The sequence below is a fragment of the Coenobita brevimanus genome, chromosome 102 (genome assembly GCF_032717465.1).
Source record: "Coenobita brevimanus isolate Jiangsu-jjx chromosome 102, ASM3271746v2, whole genome shotgun sequence".
Taxonomy (NCBI): domain Eukaryota; kingdom Metazoa; phylum Arthropoda; class Malacostraca; order Decapoda; family Coenobitidae; genus Coenobita; species Coenobita brevimanus.
In genome coordinates, this window is record NC_137055.1 from 4,003,374 (window position 1) to 4,022,686 (window position 19,313).

The 19,313-nt window shown below is 40.0% G+C and overlaps 1 protein-coding gene across 1 annotated transcript; it reads left to right on the plus strand.

The window, feature by feature from the left end:
- The first annotated feature begins 3,521 nt into the window (after positions 1 to 3,521).
- On the plus strand, positions 3,522 to 18,900 carry LOC145415346 (galactosylgalactosylxylosylprotein 3-beta-glucuronosyltransferase S-like). Its single transcript, XM_080284622.1, has 6 exons — positions 3,522 to 3,663; positions 6,859 to 7,013; positions 7,348 to 7,524; positions 8,866 to 8,976; positions 14,345 to 14,439; positions 18,720 to 18,900. Exons 1-6 carry the CDS (start codon positions 3,522 to 3,524, stop codon positions 18,898 to 18,900), a joined length of 861 nt encoding a protein of 286 aa, XP_080140748.1.
- Positions 18,901 to 19,313: the final 413 nt, after the last annotated feature.

Consider the following 19,313-nt stretch of genomic DNA (forward strand, 5'->3'; position numbering starts at 1 on the left):
ATCCCTTCCACATCCAACGCTCCCTTCACACTGTCCATCCATCGTATTCGTGGTCTTCATCTCAGCCTTACACCTCTTACATCAGATCTAGCTATCTTTTTCACCAATCGCTCATTATCCATTCTCTCCATATGCCCAGACCATCGCAACACCCTCTGCTCAACTCGATCAGCCACCTTCCACACAACTCCAGTTCTCCTTCGCACTTCATCATTGCTCACTCAATCCATACACGTCACTCCACACATACTCCTCAGACACCTCATCTCCATTACATTCAAACTTTTCCTTTCTGCTGCACTCATATTCCATGTTTTAGCCCCATATAACGCAGTCGGTACCACAACGCCCTCATACAGCCTTCTCTTTACATCCATTCTAAGCAAACGACGTCAATACACTTTTTTCATTCCTTCCAGCACCTTTCCTACTTCATTCATTCTAAACTTCACTTCCGTATCTATTCTTCCATCCACAGCAACATGTGACCCTAAATACTTAAAACACTCTACCTCCTCAAGCACTCACATTTAAAACTATATTTATCCTCCTACCATCTACCGACCTCGTACACTTCTTCACTTTACTCTTATTCTCATTTACTTTCAATTTCCTCCTTTCACACACCCTTCTAAACTCCTCTACCAACTGTCTCAATCTCTCCTCTGAATCAGCCACCCGTGCAGTATCATCCACAAACAGCAGCTGCTTCAGATTCCACTCTCCACCATCAACATTCACCAGACTCAGACCTCCACCTAACACTCTTGCATTCACCTCCCTTACAACACCATCCATATAAATATTAAACAACCAAGGCGACATCACACATCCCTGCCGCAGCCCCACTCTCACGGAAAACCAATCACTTACAGTATTTCCCACTCATACACACGCTCTACACTTTATATAAAAACTTTTCACCCCTTTTAGCAACCTACCATCAAGTCCAAACAATCTTAAAACAGTCTACAGAGCCTCCCTATCAATTCTATCATATGCTCTCTCTAAATCCATGAACTCCCCAAACACATCCTTACCTTTCGCTAAGTACTTTTCACACACCTGTCTCACACATCCCCTCCCTCTCCTAAAGCCACACTGCTCATCACTAATCACTCCCTCTGTACCCTCTCTAACTTTCTTAATTAACACTCTACTATACAGTACACCTTGCCCACAACACTCAACAGACTTATACCCCTAAAGCTAGTACATTCATACTTATGACCCTTACCTTTATACATCGAGACCACACAAGCACTTGCCCAGTCAAATGGCACCATACCTCTTACAATCTTACTAACCAGTCAACAATAGTCGCTCCACCACCTTTCAGGCATTCCACAGCACACCCATCCATACCTGCAAGTTTCCTTGTTTTCATCCCCTTTACTGCCTCTTGCACTTCCTTCATCGTGATCAAAAAATCATTTAACTCTCCCAACACATTTATTCCTTGCACCCCTCCATCTGCTACAATCTCAGCCTCCCTTTCCTCCTCTACATTTAACAATCTTTCAAAATACTCCGCCCATCTCTTCCTTACTGCCTCTATCTCAGTTAGCATCCTTCCATCCTCTGCTTTTACTCGCTGTTCCATCCCAGACACTCCCTTTCACACCCTTTTCATCTTCTTCCAAAACATTTTCTTATTCTGTTGAAAATTCTCAGTCAATAATAATAATGATGATAATAATAATAATAATAATAATAATAATAGTAGTAGTACGGTAATGATAATGACAATAATAATAATTTTAATAATAATAATAATAATAATAATAATAATAATAATAATAACAGTGACAATAAATAATCATATCATCATTATCATTATCATTGTCATCATCATCATCATCATCTTAACCCTGTTTCCCATTTATACCTGATGGTGGATGACTTACGGCCACAGGGATGCTAAGTACAAAAGCAGAACAATCAATAGAATGCCCGGTGACATAGGCCATGTATCAGTTCACTCACTGCTGAAGCCTTCGATATTTCCGACTCCATCATAAGCCCATCGATCTACACACACACACACACACACACACACATACACACACACACACACACACACACACACACACACACGTTATTGATAATACATAAGGGCCTATGGGAAAAGGATCATTCCATCCACTTCGAAGTAATATATATATATATATATATATATATATATATATATATATATATATATATATATATATATATATATATGCATCTTCATAAATACTTTATAATTTATAATTATATGTCTCTTTCTGCTTCCATACATTACCTACCTACACATTCACTTTCATCCATCCACTTTTTTCCTTCACGCCCGTGCCACCACCTACGCTCACACCATTCACCATCCTAATTACATCGATCCCTTCAGTATGACGCAACCATCTATGCACACTATGACCTATCGCAAGATCAACAGGCCGCCTCATTCTACATATTTCAGCCCTCATTAGCTGTGTGTTAACGATTTTTTTTTTTTGGGGGGAGGGGGGCGTTTGTACCTTTTTTTGCCTGGTGCACCATCAACGCGGCTAAATACAGCAGAGTGCCTATCCTTGTCTTATGTGCTCGAATGTTTCTGCATTCTTTCCTCATATCACATAATGCTAGAAGGACAGAATCATGACTGCAATAGAGACCAGTTACTTGAAAAGTGCATGGAGGACTGAACAAATAAAGCCAGAAGACAAAATGTAGTGCACTTTGTAGATGTGCTTTGCCCTGACGTGCTAAGGTGGTTTGGACTCATAGAAGACATGATGAATAGAGAAATTAAGCATGTGTGTAAACGGGATATTGATGGCAACATGAGAAAAGGATAACCAAGAATAAGAGTATATATAAAGCAGAGGGATACAACAAGATATTTTTTGGTGAGAAGGCTGGGAGTGTCGGAAGGAGATAAGATAGGAGAGAGAGAGAGAAAAAAAGTAGACACTGTCACCACCACAATGGATAACTTCGGCTATTTGGCATCTCTTAGCAGGTGAATTGCTAAAAATCGATAGTCATAAGGTATCAATGACATTTCCGCTGAGGGTTTTGCAGCTGGATGTTTTTTGCCGGGGACCTCAAGATTATATTCAATTGAGATAAATCCTACATATTAGAGGCTTCAGAAACCATCTCCAATGATCCTTTATCTGCCGTTGGTACACCCAGACATTTTATTTAGGCTAACACCAGACGATTTTGTTAAGGCGAGAGAAATTCTTGAATTAGGAAGGCTAATCCCTTCAAAGAAAATTAAAAGTTTAGTAGTATATTCTTGCTGTTGATAGACGATTTCATTAATCTTAGAACACTCACAGTGAAGAGAGCTATTGAAGGTAATATTTAACTCCTCAAGTTCGAAAATCTATCCTAAGCTGAATAAGCTCTTTTGGCGATCCGCAAGAATACAGTAAATAGTATGTAATGGCAGTAAATGCGTGAATTCAGTCTCTGGAAATTTTTACAGACGGACGATCTATCTCGTAACCTCGACCTCGCCTCGGCCAGGCCAGATGGCTGACATCATTAGGCTGGCACAAACGCTGCTGCTGGTACCTGAACTCCACTGGCTGGTGGCAGAGGAGACTGCTGCTGATAACCCAGTCCTGCTACAATACCTACTGTCAATACGGCTTGTTTTCACCTACCTCAAAGGTTCGTGACGTCAGTGGGTTGTGTGTGTGTGTGTGTGTGTGTGTGTGTGTGTGTGTGTGCCGTTATTACTGTGCACCAGTAATAATGAAGAGAAAAATATGTTAGACTCCTTCTCAGCGTAATATTAACATCGCAGTTATTCTCTGTGTTATTTATTAATTTCAGTGCACTGAGGGAGTTACAATTTCCCCCCAATATCATTTGGAACAATGTTTAATATGATGACAATGTTTCATTATCAGGAACCGTTTATTTCCTCTCTAATTAGTTAAGGATTCAAAGCTACTTTCATTGTTTCTCTATCACTGAAGTATTTTTTTTTTTTTTTTACATTCTTCTCATCTTTCTTTTCGGGGGGGATAGGGCTCTGTGAATGCAATATACCTGATATTATTGTCTACAGCGTTTTCATTTTTGCATCTCTTTCATCAGTGTCAAGCTACAATGATTTTCTCAATACCCAAAGACTTCTTTCTTCAAGTTCCTATATTATCAAGCTCTTTAATGCCCTAAGCAAACTCTTTAGCTGGATACAGTACTAAGGGGGAAGGTGGTATTAGCAGACAAAGACGAGAGCGATTTCATATATGTATATAGATAGATACAGTAAATATATATATATATATATATATCATCATCAGCCGGTGAGGTCCAGTGCAGGACCGGCCTATCCCTACCGAAGCAGGGACGATAAAGCCAATGTAGTCCCTGAATTGTTGTTTTAAGATTTTCCACAATTCAGAATTTTTCTAGCTGAAGTACGAGATAAATAGATTAAGAGACAGACAGACAGACAAACAAACGACAGAGCGATTTCATATATATATATAGATAGATAGATGATTAGACAGATAGATACATACATACATAGATATAGATACATATAGATAGATATAGCTATAGATATAGATAGACAGATAGATAGATAAACAGAGAGGGGGGCGAGGTTGAATCTTCCAATATTTTCTCATTTTCCCCCTCAGACTGTGGTAATCATCTATTCTATTGCCAGACGCCTCAATCCCGTTTGGGGTGGCCACAAACAAACAAGGGTGGCCACAAACAAATCGCCTCCAAGTCGCCCTGTCCCCCGCCATTTCACTCCCCTGCTCCCAACTCACACCCCCCTCTCTCATATACCTCTCCACCCCATCTCTCCATCTCATCCTCGGCCTCCCCCTCCCTCTTTCCCCCTGCACCTCACTCACATACACTCTCTTCGTCAGTCTTTCACCCTCCATCCTCTCCACATGGCCAAACCACCTCAGTGTGTTCCTCATAACGCTTATCATGCCAGTCTATAATTAAGAATGTGATAATGATTAATAAGTCCCGGATATGAGCAGACATTCATTTGGACTCAAGAAACAAAGCCGAGATACGTGGAAGGACCAAGATGATAACTGACCTGCCACTTCCCAGATTCAACGGGTCTCCCCTGCACATCTCCATTTTCTCTAAACCTTAAATGAACAAGTGCTACCAAAACTTTGTCCTGCATGAAAGCCATGGTAGTCCCAGTTTCAACAGCTTTAACACGAAAATTAACAGTTTGTTGAATAAATCATGGACGTCAAACACCAGCAGGTCCGGCAATGAAGAGTGTCAGGGTAGTAGCCTAATAGGAGCATGTGGCACTATATATGCCCGTGCAGAGTCTCCCTGTAAAGGTCCTATTTTCTTCACTGGCGACAGGACTTTCTAGCACGGGCTACACCCACTGAGCTCAGTGGCTACACCCCGGTTATGCAGCTATAATGAACTACACCTTGAAGTAAATAGGGTACAAACAGAACACTAAGAAGAGAATTAGCTTCTTCGTCCTTGCTTACCATGAAGTCAAACTTACCTCAAGGTCACAGCTTACCCAAAAACAACATATGGGACGGCAATGAAGAAGATTGACTCTCTTGTTTGGGCTTGCCTCAAAGGCATAGTTCCAGTAAAGACCATTGCCAGTGCTGGACAAGTTACCTGCACATCAGTTCTCCAAATATGTCATCCGACAGTACCAGCACTCATTAAGGTGCATTGTCTGTTGTACGGGCATCTCTTGCTTCTTGAACCATCACTAGGGTTTAAAAGCAATCAAGATGCCCTGAACTTTGTTATCCTGGAGGAGAATACAGCGCCCCTGTGAAAACAAATTATTTCATACCTATGAATTTCCAGCACAACTAGATCTTTACGGGAATAGATACTACACCAAACACCCATTTACCGAAGAATTCCTCACACTCCATAAATTCTTATTCCTTCTCCCTTTCCGAATTTATATAGCAACACTTAATACCTACTGTAGATCTAGTGAAGAGAGTGAATCTTTCTTTGGTTAAGAAGTAATTTAAAGCAATCCTTCAAATGTTAGCCTTATAAGAATATTGTATATATTGTGTTTTTGTTTTGATTTTTTCTCCTTACAGCCGTAGATCAAGTACGTTATCACTTCCCATTTACTTGGCGGCTTCATTTTTAGTAATATTTAAGTATTCCCCATAGGAAGTTTTATAGTTGAAGAGTATTTCAGTGTTATATCACAGATGGCACATTTATGTCGTATGGAACATCAGTCCACTTAAGCTTCTGAAGGTTTGCTGTGAGATGCTCAAAGAAAGGTTAAAAGTATATATTTCTGAGGGTCATTCATATATATATATATATATATATATATATATATATATATATATATATATATATATATATATATATATATATATATATATATTAAGTGTTGCTCAATCACAGTGTTCCCCAACAATACGGCTCACAGTATTCAGTGTTAGATTCAGGTTCTAACTGTATCACTTGGGACAGGGGTAAAACAAACAAGAGTTTGACCGGCTTGAGAATTGAGCTCAGGTTCTCTCATGCGGGCTACCAATGCTCTACAGACTCCATCAAACATCTATCCATGCATCGTGTATCTTGTTGCTTAGATTTTATAACGCCACTTCCACAGCAATTTATTTTGTCTCTTATTATTTTCTAGCCTATAGTATTGAACGTTACTGAAGCAGAGCATGTTGATAAAAGGAAAAAATAAATAACATACAAAAATAAATATTTCAAGTTTAATGCGCTTACTAAATAGCTAAGGAAGTTGGGGTGTAATATGCACAATAAATAGCAAAGGAAGAAATGTTGCGAAATCTCTGAAGACACTCAGAATGTGCCCCTGAGCTTCCCCTGCCGCAGCACCCCTGCCAGAAGCCATGAGGGACTGGCCAGTAAGACCATCAGGAGTACCAGGCCACCGCGCTGCCCTCGCCTGGATAAGAGGAAACGCTGGGAATGGCGTCGTTATTTTTTCACGTGATGACTCCGCTTTCGACTACAGAATTTTTGAGGAGGTAAGATTTAGCTAGGCATTAGAAACTCTCATTCCCTATCCGGGTCTGCCACTACTTTTATGGACTCTATTTGGCTCCAAGGCTCTGAAACAGCTTGAATAGAAGCACATTGTATATGTAAAAATTTTTGTTAGAGAGGTAGTTTGCTCTTAATGTTATATTGCATACCACAGACCCTCTACCCCATTCTAAAGGACTAGATGATGGATAGTTTGTGGATAAAAACAGTGAACGCAGGTGGTAGACAAGGGTATATTTCTCTTATTACTGTTATTCTGCACACCAAACCATCTATCGATTCTAAAGGACGGGATGATGGATAGTATGTGGACAGATACGGTGGACGAAGGTGGTGTCGGTGTTCCCAGTGGGGTTAACGAAGCGGCAGGATGTGATGTCTCCTGTGGTTCGTGGTGGTCGTTTCCTGGGCTGGTACCCCAACACCCTCACCAACACACAGTATCCTAGCCACGTGGATAATTTTGCCATCTCTGTGGAACGACTGAAGCAGGTTAGATATGGGTTTACAATACTCTTTCTAGTATGTACAGTTGGCAATACATGAACCTGGGACAACATTTATATCCATATCAATCTCTCTCCCTCTCTCTCTCTCTCTCTCTCTCTCTCTCTCTCCACACACACACACACACACACACACACACATATATATAGATAGATAGATAGATAGATAGATAGATATGTTTGACAGCTTTGACATAATCACATATTTATTGGTGACACTAACATGAAAGGAAGTGTCAAATGTTAGTTGAAATGACCATGTGACTGTGATGCATGAACGTCCGCAATTGTAGGTAGACTTCTTCCCACAGGCACTGTCTCAGGTTCATAATTATGTAGTCCACTATATCTATAAACCCAGGTTCATCTGAATGTGATCCCAGTGAACTGCAGGCGGTAGCTATCCCTCTCCTGCATCCTACCCTTCCCCTTCTGAGGAATGGGAGCTGAGGGATATTTGTGAAACTGGTCAGCACTAACGTCCTGTTATATCGGTGCCATTATGTTCAGGCGACCCTCTCCAGCACCATCCTTTGTAGCATGAAACTTGTATTGGCACCAACGGTATATTTTGAATATTTCTAAATATCTTTACGTGTCTCTGCCTCTTTCTACTACACACACACACACACACACATATATATATATATATATATATATATATATATATATATATATATATATATATATATATATATATATATATATATATATATATATATATATATATATATATATATATATAAATATATATATATATATATATATATATATATATATATATATATATATATATATATATATATATATATAGATAGATAGATAGATAGATTATTCATAAATTATTAAGGCAATTCAGATTATATCATTGCATGATATAAAGGATCAAAATTCCGCCAGCCAGCGGTAATGCTCATAAGGGTTGATAGCTTTATTGTTTTCTTTACAATACAGCAGGAGATTCCTAAGATAAAGTTTTGTGAATCCAACAGTAGTCTTTTCAAATTAACAGATAATTCATGGTAGCCTACTACCTGCCTATTTCGTGGGTCACAGACGATACTGTTAGGAGCGTTTTCGCTATGAGCACTATGATGCAATTTTCATATATTTTTGCTGTCTTTAGGATGTTATTTTCGGTTCATAAGGGAAATGTTTTAGTGAAAGAGGTAAGGAAGACCCTGTTCAACTCACTAATTACAAGTCTCTCCTAAGACGATTTAAAATCTCAGGATATTTGTTTTCTATTCCAATTAACGTTAGACGATTTAGTTCAGTTAAAAGGCTCCTGGGAGTTAACATGACTCATACGGGTTTTCTGTTGCAGCGGCGGAGGGCGAACTTCCCTTGGTCAGAGGAGTTTGGAGAGCAGAGCATCATAGCCAAACTTGGGGTCACGCCACAGGACATGGAATTCAAAGCAGACCAGTGTACGAAGGTATGGAGAGAGAGAGAGAGAGAGAGAGAGAGAGAGAGAGAGAGGATGTCAAAAATAAAAGCAGGACAGATTTGTTTTTTTTTCTTTTTTAATCTCTCTCTTAATCCCTTGACTACTATTATATTTTTTCATTTAAATCTTACCATCTCAAGACGACCGTATTAAGCTTAAGGTAAACATCTTATATGGAAGGGGTACAGTTGCACCTGATTTCTCCTCTCGAAAAACTTGATAAAGCCAAATATAGCAGTCTCGATATGGCAAGAATTGCACCATAGATACATCAGTGGGAAAACTTGATCGCATATTTATTCTCGTTTGTTTCGCAATGCCTAAGCTCTCTATGCGTCGATATTCTGGTATGGCAGTATTAACATCCTCAGTCCAATGGCTTGTTCTGACTATATTCTTTTTGCCACTTCTGACGAATTAGTTCAGATTCAGAGGGAATTTCCGAACTGATGCTATTTATACAGTCTACTTTATTCCCCTCCCCCTCTTACTATTGGGGACCTTTAACAGTATTTATTGATATATTGGTAATAATGTAACCGTCTATGTAACTTAATCTCTTCAGTGGTACATATTGTGTTATTGTGTTTCATGCATTTAATACAGTGACTGATATGTATCTTTATCCACAAACGCGAGAGAGAGAGAGAGAGAGAGAGAGAGAGACAGAGACAGACAGACAGACAGACAGACAGACAGACAGACAAACAGACAGGCAGACAGACAGACAGACAGACAGATAGACAGAGACAGAGAGAGACTGAATGAAGTGGCATGTGATAGTGTATGTAAAGTAGGCGTACACTTTGGTTTCAGGAGACGAACACAAAAAAAATGTAAGCCACTCCTGTCTATACCGTTCTGACGCAAATGTAATTCTGTGACACGTGTTTCAAATTTATGCAGTTGTCATGCTTCACTACGCTCATGGTCTTAATGTATCACTTACTGGGATTGGTGTAGTAGCCTGTCAGTCTTTATCTATAAGTGCTATTACAGTTAAAACCCAGCCAACACCTTCCTGCGGCTGTGGCACTGCAAGGTGATACAGAAATAATATTGTATAGGGTTATAGCAATTTGAGGTATAGGTCTCTTCCACCAAACAAGGAACGCTATACCATTATATCTTTTTAACACTGTGTTTGCTGATGATACAGTATTGTTGAGTGAAGATGAATGGGAGTTGCAAGGTTTGGTGAATGAATTCAAAGTTATGGTGTTTGAGAGGAATGAATTCACCTACTTACTGGATGGTGAGGATATGGGGAATTTGGGTTCTCACTATAGTGTTTGGTGGAAGGAACTTTTGTGCACGAGAGTACACACAGCAAGGAAGTACCAGGAAAGATATTATCTGGCGTTCAGGAAGAAATGAGTGTAGTTCCAAACACAAAATGTCGGCTAGGACTATTAACATATTTTTCTCTAGGCAGTACCTAAACCTCGGAAAACACACACACACACACACACACACACACTGAAAGTTCCTTGTTTTTACAAACAGGTACATTATGACCATATTAAGAGAAGGATGTCAGAGATTTTCAACTAATGATTACTTCCATTATAGAAATGTCAAACATATTTCCTTTTTGATAAAATTAGGCAGACCACACTCCTCGGGCATACTTGTGGAGAGAGAGAGAGAGAGAAGAACATGTGGCAATAGTGTCAACTGGTAGCCCGCGGGCCAGATCCGGCCCTCAAAGAGGAAAAGAGTGGCCCGCGATGACTTAAGAAATAATGAGAAATGACAATCGGAAAATCCCATAAAATTTGTCATATGATCAAGAGAAGAAATATTACAGCACTATTAGGAAATATTTCTTGATAATTTGATAAAAATACCATTTGAATAATTTATTGGTGAACAAATATGTCACGAAACAGTTACGCATTTAGATTCCATTCTTAGATTTGGCATTTCTCTTGTCAGTCCAACTACTGACCAGCTTGTGGATGCAAAGCGCCTACAGTGCATTGTGAAACGATAAAAGCTTTTGATTCTAATAAACTGATGTATTTTATGTGTTACTTCTAACTGTTTCTAGAATTATATTTAATCATAAAATAGTAGATGTAGACACCTCTCCCACAGTAAAATTACATTTAAATGTATATTTATTCATATGAAATGCAGGCACTGAAGAGGGAACAGAAAAGTATGGTTATAAACTTATTTGTAAACCACCTTCATTTGTTTTCTAAATAAATATATTGGAACCCACTTAATGTAGACAAAGATAGGCCTCTCCTACTAGGAACTATTATTTTTACTTGATCTCAGAAAAAAATGTGGATTGGAGGGGAAAGTGAAGATGTTATAAATTAAACCTTAAGGTGTAAACCACGACTGTTTTTAAATTATATGTCTCACTTCACTGTGTACTCCTTTTATATACCTACGCTGTTTTCGATAAGGCTAGGTTGACTTGGCCCTCAGACGATCAACAGAAATGAAGTGTGGCCTTTGGGAAGAATTGAGTCTGAAACCACTGACTTATGGTAATAACTGTCTAAATCTGGATACGGAAAAAACACTGATAAATTTATAACGATCCATAAGCTTACACACAGTATGATTTTCCATGTATTAAACCCCATAATAAACCACCAGTAGCTAGATATGGCTTTTTCAGAGGATGAACAGAGAAAGGAAAAACAAATTGAAAGAAACCCATAGACCAAATTTCAGGCGGCTTCCATTAAAAAAATATGTAACAGTTGCACTTGAACTTAAGTAATCACTGTAGTATAAAATGCCTTCCTTAAGTACAGAGTAAAGTCGGCATAATATTGATGGATTTATGCACACTGCTTAGCAATTCCCGTTCAACAAATCATTTCACTCATTCCCCAAGGTGATTAATAAAAAAGACAATCCATACCACTATTTTCGTGCGTAAAGTACTTACTGTTTATGTATCTCTGCAAATTCATAGTATATTTGCCATATAATTGGATGCCTCTGAAACCTTCCGAACTGTAGACAAACGTACAATCGGCATCAAAAGTCCTGTCGCCTCTCCTGATTTTCCTTCCATGCACTCTGAAAATCAGTGTGGTGAATCCGCAGCACCTGACACTGAAAACCTCAATTGGCCTCAGATCAGTGCCATAAGTGTCGTTCACTGCGAGTCCACACTGATTTCCAAAGACCACGGAGAGAAAGGCAGGAGAAGCGACAGAACTTCTGGTGCTGACTGTACATAAACGTCGGATTGATTTATGCCATTAGGTTGTCACAGGAACCCCAGACTCAGGCTTTACCGCATGGGTGATCAAGTTACAGGCCCCTCACCACACACGTGACTGACAAGAAGAACACGGAAAAATGTGGGAATGAAGGAGGGAGACAAAGGAAGAATTGGGCTGAGGCAATACTCAAACTGATGGAGGAAAGGAAGGGGACAAAGGAAGAATTAGCTGGCGGGGAAATACCAGTATTCCTGGACGGGGGGAGGACAAGGGAGGAATTAGTTGGTGAGGAAATACCCAAACTGCTGGAGGATAGGAGGAGTACAAAGGAGGAGTTAGATGGTGAGGAATTAACCAAAGTGCTGGGTGAAAGGATGGGGACAAAAGAAGGATAGCTGCTGAGGAAGTGAATTTCAGTAGAAAGTGTCGGTGTATGATCCAGCATGCGTAGGCAGTATTTCGTAGGACAGTGTATGAATAACCCGAAAAAAAAAAAATCCCATACGTACTTGGCCAGCATGAGGAAGAAGTAATTCTGGTTTATGATTAATGCCTCTTGACTTCACAAGGACCATTGAAGCAGACAGCCATTTTGCTTAGTTCCAGTCTTACGCTAGAATATGACTCACAGGGTTTAATACTGCATCCAGGGTAAACAGGGCGAAGTTACGTAAACATTGTCCAAGAATCAGACCGGCTTGAAAATAAAACTCGGGTTCGTCCAGTTCCAAGCTGTACGTGCTGACCAGTGCACCACCGGCTTCCCTAATCACAGACTAGTCTAAAATGAGTGGGAGGGAAAGCAGAGGAAAGGGCTTAAGTTTTTTTTTTTTTTAATCTTTATTTTTTTTTTTTCATACAAATCCCATCTCTCTGAGGAGGGACTCTGTAACGCTGCAGAAACAAAACACTTGACTTTCTTGTGTTTTCCACCCCAGCTATTTTGTGTAGCTGTCACTGTGAATCGATCATAGTATGGTGTGTGTGTGTGTGTGTGTGTGTGTGGCCAGTTAGTCTTGTCCATACCGGACCCGTTTACTAGTTCAGATGGTGGTGGAGAGAGGCGCCTTCACGTGGTGGCATCGATATAGCTGGGTGATGGAGCTGCCCAGTTACCCACACATTCCTCAACTACATCCCTATCCCTCCGAAAAGAATGGTGAAGAGCGGTGGGGGGGTAACTTCAGCCTGCAGTCCAACGGGATCGCATTTCAGATAAGCCTGGTGCTAGAACTTCTGCCATACTCTGGCTTCTGGGCTGTATCAATGATCAGCACTAGAATATGATGCTAGTCACGCTGAGTTGCCACTGAAAGATTGCATAACCACAGTATTGTCTAATTGCGTCACTGAGCTACGGGAAATAAGCTGCAAAAGGACGACAATCTTGACCAAGTTAAAGTCAGTGAACTACAGCAATAAAGGCGCAGCAGTTTCGTAGGTTGAGATGGTTTTTTCGAAAGTTTTTATTTTTAATACTACAACTTTTTATTCTCATATACGTGAATTATATGTTTCTGTATCCACACTGATCACGTAAACAACATACGATACGAGAAAAGGCACCAATTACAGAAAAATACAAGTAAAGAAAAAATGCAACGGAGCCTGCTTAGCCCTCGAGAGTACGAGTCTGGATGTCATACAAGTTCTGATTAGTCTATGTTTGCTTTCATTTTTTATAACAAAGTGCCCCTAAGAAAATAGTAGCTAAATATAGTAACAATATTAGTGAATAAAACTGGACCAAAACAAGATTTAACAACCAGGGGCACTGTAAAAAAATAAAAGCTAAATTAACAAGTACTATGTTTAAATATTGTTTTAATAAATAAATAAATAAATAAAACGTTCTTGGTATGCAACACTAGAGATATTTGAGAGCTACTTTGTGTATTCAGGTTATTATTATTATGTATGTGTTAGTAGTAGTATATATGTATTTTTTCACAGCTTTGCAGTTCTGTTATAGGAAATTAAATACTACAAGTAGGCTCTATAACAATAAATTTCTTAGTTACTCCACTGAAAATATCCTACTTCTAATCATATCATGTTTCTAATAATACTAATCGTACATCCAGCAGTATTTTGCAATTCAGCGCCTTCGAACTTTGATGATCAATTTCAGATATTAATGTTTTATTACTGTGCAGATCTGGGTGTGGTGCGGGGAGAGGCCACACCAACCAAAGTACACTCTGGGCTCTGTGGATCTGGAACGAGAGGGATACCACGACACCAACATCAGGTAGGTAAAGCTAACATCAATTATCATATCGCATTTCCTATTTCTCTCTCCATGGGCTTGGAAAATGAGGCTGAGAAAAACACAGCAATCTACACTATACCTTCACGTCACCTTGAATGCTGAGTTATACATGTAAAAACACAGGCTATGTTGCTAGGCACAAAGAAGTGATGTCTAAAGGATGCAGAGCCAAGCCATAGCGTTATCTTAGTATATCTTGAGTTTCCTGAAGTACGTGGTAAAGCGAGAAACATCAGGGCAAGTTAAGCAATGACAAGGATTCATAAATAAATAAATAACTGTCGTTTGCTATGGATTTATATGACTAACTTTTCGCAGTCCGCACACACACACACACACACACACACGCAGACGCTCGAATGTTGTGGTGGACTAAGGAGCTCATTTTCAGTCGTCTATGGATGATAATATGCAGCCTTTTACCTACGGCGATAGCCAGTAGGACAATGAGTGGCCAGCGTTCTTCTTCTTTTTCTTCTTTTGCTTATGGAGGATTTATTAAAAGGCGGCCTTTGAAGACATGAAAGTGGTACCACATAAGGTAATTTGACATGGAGAATCCAAATCTGCTATCAGCTGACACCTGAGGTGGCGCCATCTAGCGACAACTTTAGTAGAAGTACATAATAAAAGCCTACTGAGACAAAAGTGGTTCCATATATGGTTAAATGACAAGGAGAATCCAAAAATGCTGTCAGCTGACACCTGTGGTGGGGCCATCTAGCAACAACTTTAGTAAAAGTTCTTCATTTAAGCCCATTGAGACAAAAGTGGTCCGATATAAGGTTCTTTGACATGCCTAGTTACATTTTACAGCAAACTGTTTGAAACAAGAGCCTCGCCGCAGGTTCTAGAGCAATTCTATCCTTGTTCCAGTAAGTTTCTTTCAAGCTTCTAAGACTTCAGAAATGAGAGAGGGCAAGAAAGTGGAAGGGACATTTGCATTTAACTGAACACAGAGTACAATAAGTATTGTTACGGACGAGCCCAGTGAGGTTCATACTAAATCAGCCGGCCGTCTGCAGGAGTGATAAGTGTGAATGTGTGTGAAATGCCAAATACGAGTTCTGTAGAACTGTGCATAGGATATTTAATGAATATAATGAAGGTACGTTAAAGCTAATCCTGCACTGAATATAGGAGTTTTATAGAACAATGTATCTGGTGTGTCAGTTTGTTTTCATGTGCAAAAATTGTGTGTGTGTGTGTGTGTGTGTGTGTGTGTGTGTGTGTGTGTGTGTGTGTGTGTGTGTGTGTGTGTGTGTGTGTGTGTGTGTGCGCTCATTCGCGCGGGCGCACTTCCTGCTGTGAGGATGAACTGCTTTCGTCTGTACCATAAACATAAGCTTAATTTCTTTAATCCTGTAATATGGTTTGAGTACTAAGGACGCCACACATATTGAATGGGTTTACACACAAGCCGGATGGAAGGTTTGCTGTCTCGGTATATAAATTTCATAGCCGAAGGATAAAATTGATGACTGCAGCTGTAACCTCAAGTTTCTTGAGCTTAGGATCGTATTACAAGTGACTATAATTCCTTAGCACTTCTTCTTTAGCGACTTTTTCTGCTTATTACCCCTCAGTATCGTGCATCATGTGAATAAGGAAAATTGTGTCGATATGAAAGAAAAAGATATAACTAACACACAAGAGAATGCTAAGGTGTAATATATAAAATAAATCGCTAAGAAAGAGGTTTTACGAAGCCTTCCATACCACTTGTAATATGGCTCTTTGTCTCATCAGCCCGAAGACGCCTTGATTAGCTTAGGAATGCAAGCTACAGGGCCTGTCAAAAGTAATATGGATTTCAGACTAGTGTGAGAAACACAAAGCATTTGATTCAAGGCGGTTCTGGAAAATTTTATTCAACAAGAACAACTAAAACAATAACAACAAAAACAACAGCAGCAAAAGCAGCAGCAGCACTAACAAAAAGTACTCTATATATTCCCGATTTATGTCAAAGCTGATTTCTGTTTCACTGATAAGTCTTATGACCCGCACTCCAATCTGGCATCCCCACACTACTTTTGCTGACCCTGTAGCCATCAAGGAACTAAAAAAGGTTTCTATCCACCCCCGCCATTTTTAAAAACGTTAAGTAGAGCAAAATGAAAAGGAAAAAATAGACGTTCATGGGCCTCTCGTATCACTGAGTTACTGACTTACTTTATTGTGGACACGATTTGAATACAACCCTTTGCATCCCTCCTAGAGCCTACAGTACAGTCACAGGGGCCATCCTACGACACCTTAGATGGTCTCCAGAAGCACCCTTATTTACGGTTTGGGGGATCTTTTTAAGTACTTTATTTTTTACTTTTTTTAACCACAATCCCCAGGAAAGGCGGGCATATTATTATCAGTTTTTATTTTTCTTATCTGTTAATTTTCCTGGTTGATATAGGATTGCGTTAGCATTTTCCCCGAGGGTCCAGTTGCAGACAATTTGGTTTTCCTACTCTTTAATCGTACAGCCACCAAACACATCTCAACTCAGGAACAATTACGTGAAAACACAATTGTAAACAACGTTTTTAAATATTATTATATCATTATGGATTTGGAGAAAGCATATGCCAGGGTGGATAGACAAGGATTGTGGAAAGTGTTAAGAATATATGGAGTAGATGGGAAGTTGCTGAATGCTGTGAAGAGTATGTACGATGGTGCGAAGGCTGCAGTGCGTGTGGATGGTGAACTAAGTGAATTTTTCTCACTGAAAGTTGGGTTGAAACAGGGATGTGTCATGTCTCCATGGTTGTTCAATCTGTATATTGATGGGGTAATAAAAGAGGTACAAGGTAGGGTAGTGGATGTTGGTGTGGCCCTGGTGAGAGAGGAAAGTGTTTGGAAACTCCCTGTACTGTTGTTTGCAGATGATACTGTGTTGTTGAGTGAAGACGAAGCGGAGCTGCAAGGCTTGGTGGATGAGTTTGGGAGAGTGTGTAAGAAACGGAATCTAAGGGTGAATGTAGGGAAGAGTAAAGTGATGGTCTTTGAGAGAGGTGAAGTCAGTGAATGTACAGCGAGGTTGGATGGTGAGGAATTGGAAAATGTGAGTACGTTTAAGTACTCGGGTAGTGTGATGAGTAAGGATGGAGGTTTGGAGGGTGAAGTGCTTGAAAGGGTATAGCAGGGAAGAAAGGTTGCTGGTTCTTTGAAAGCAGTGATAAGAAACAGGGAAGTGAGCATGGAAGTGAAAAAGTTACTACATGACAGTATTGTGATACCAACTCTAACGTACGGAAGTGAAGCTTGGACGTTGTTGGAAGGACACAAGTCAAGAGTGAGAGCAGTGGAAATGAGTTATTTAAGAGGAGCCTGTGGAGTCACATGGAGAGACAGGCTGACGAATGAGGATATAAAGGAGCGTTGTGGTGTTGATGTGGATGTGATAGGAAGCGTTATGAGGAACACACTGAGGTGGTTTGGCCATGTGGAGAGGATGGAGGGTGAAAGACTGACGAAGAGAGTGTATGTGAGTGAGGTGGAAGGGGGAAGAGGGAGGGGGAGGCCGAGGATGAGATGGAGGGATGGGGTGGAGAGGTATATGAGAGAGGGGGGTGTGAGTTGGGAGCAGGGCAGTGAAATGGCGGGGGACAGGGCGACTTGGAGGCGATTTGTTTGTGGCCACCCCAAACGGGGTTGAGGCGTCTGGCAATAGATAGATAGATAGATTATGGATCATATAATTACTGAACCTTCATATTGACTAGTTATTCTTAAGATTAACTTTCACTATATGATTTTCTTTGTGTGCAAAGGCTATTACCAGAGTGTTTCATTTCAGTTAAGAAGGACCTCCATTAGTGAAGGAGTTAATGAAGGCCATGTCTAACTACGCTAGTCTCCCCAGGTTGAAAAGCAGTCTAAAAGTATCAAGAATAGAATGCAAATCATCACCAGATGGAGGGGAGTTGAGAAAAAACATCTGGGGAAGGAAGAAATGTAATGAAGTAAAACAAATAAAACAGAATATAAAGTAAGTCATCTTGATCAATGTGGATGTTGTTGTTGATGTTGTTACTGCTACTGCTGCCCCAGACTCATCTGCATGTGAATCTGGTGGGCTGCAGGCTGAAGCTACCCTTCTACCCCTGTCCACCATCCTACTCTTGCAGGACAGAAAAGTAGGACGTTTATATAAAGGTCAGTGGAGCAAGCTGGTTATATCGGAGCCACCGAGTGTAGGCGTCCCTCTCCAGCACCAGTCAGAGGGGTAACTGAGCCATCAGCCTTAATCCCCTCAGGTGGTTACAGCGTCACCTCCGCCTCCCCCGCACCCCGCCATCCGCTGCCTACGTCCTAACCCCGGACACTGTGGTGAAGATGAAGGACAACTACACTGACGATGACGACGACGACGACGACGAAGACACATTTATGCTCTCCACCTCACAATATGATAATGCTCCGGACTATGATTTCTAAATTAGAATTCATTTAAATTTAGTAAGCTTTCATAATGTAATTTCAGTTTAGTTATTCTTAAAAAGTTCAATCATGCTCTCCACCTCACTGTGGAATCATACTCCAACTATGATTACTGTTCAGCATTCATTACCTGTTATCATATTATTCTAACATATACATTAAGAAACAGGAGCTCTTAAGAATTACTCTGCTTTTACATTAGACTATGCTATAACACTGTGGATTATGATTACCAGATTAGCTTTCATTTTGCCTTCTAGTAAATACCTGTGTCTAATTAGTGTTCTCTTTTAGTTGTTAACTTAGGTTGCGATATGCACTCTCAGCCAAATAAAATAATCTTTTAGCTGGAAGAAAATACTAGAATTCTCTGAACATTAGAGGCTTAGCGTTGACAGTATCACCGTTAA

Excerpts from the sequence above, each read along its gene's own strand:
- LOC145415346 (XM_080284622.1), top strand. The coding sequence starts at position 3,522 with ATGGCTGACATCATTAGGCTGGCACAAACGCTGCTGCTGGTACCTGAA. Across the intron at positions 7,525-8,865 it reads CTGTGGAACGACTGAAGCAG|CGGCGGAGGGCGAACTTCCC; the intron begins GTTAGATATGGG and ends TTTCTGTTGCAG. Across the intron at positions 14,440-18,719 it reads TACCACGACACCAACATCAG|GTGGTTACAGCGTCACCTCC; the intron begins GTAGGTAAAGCT and ends TAATCCCCTCAG.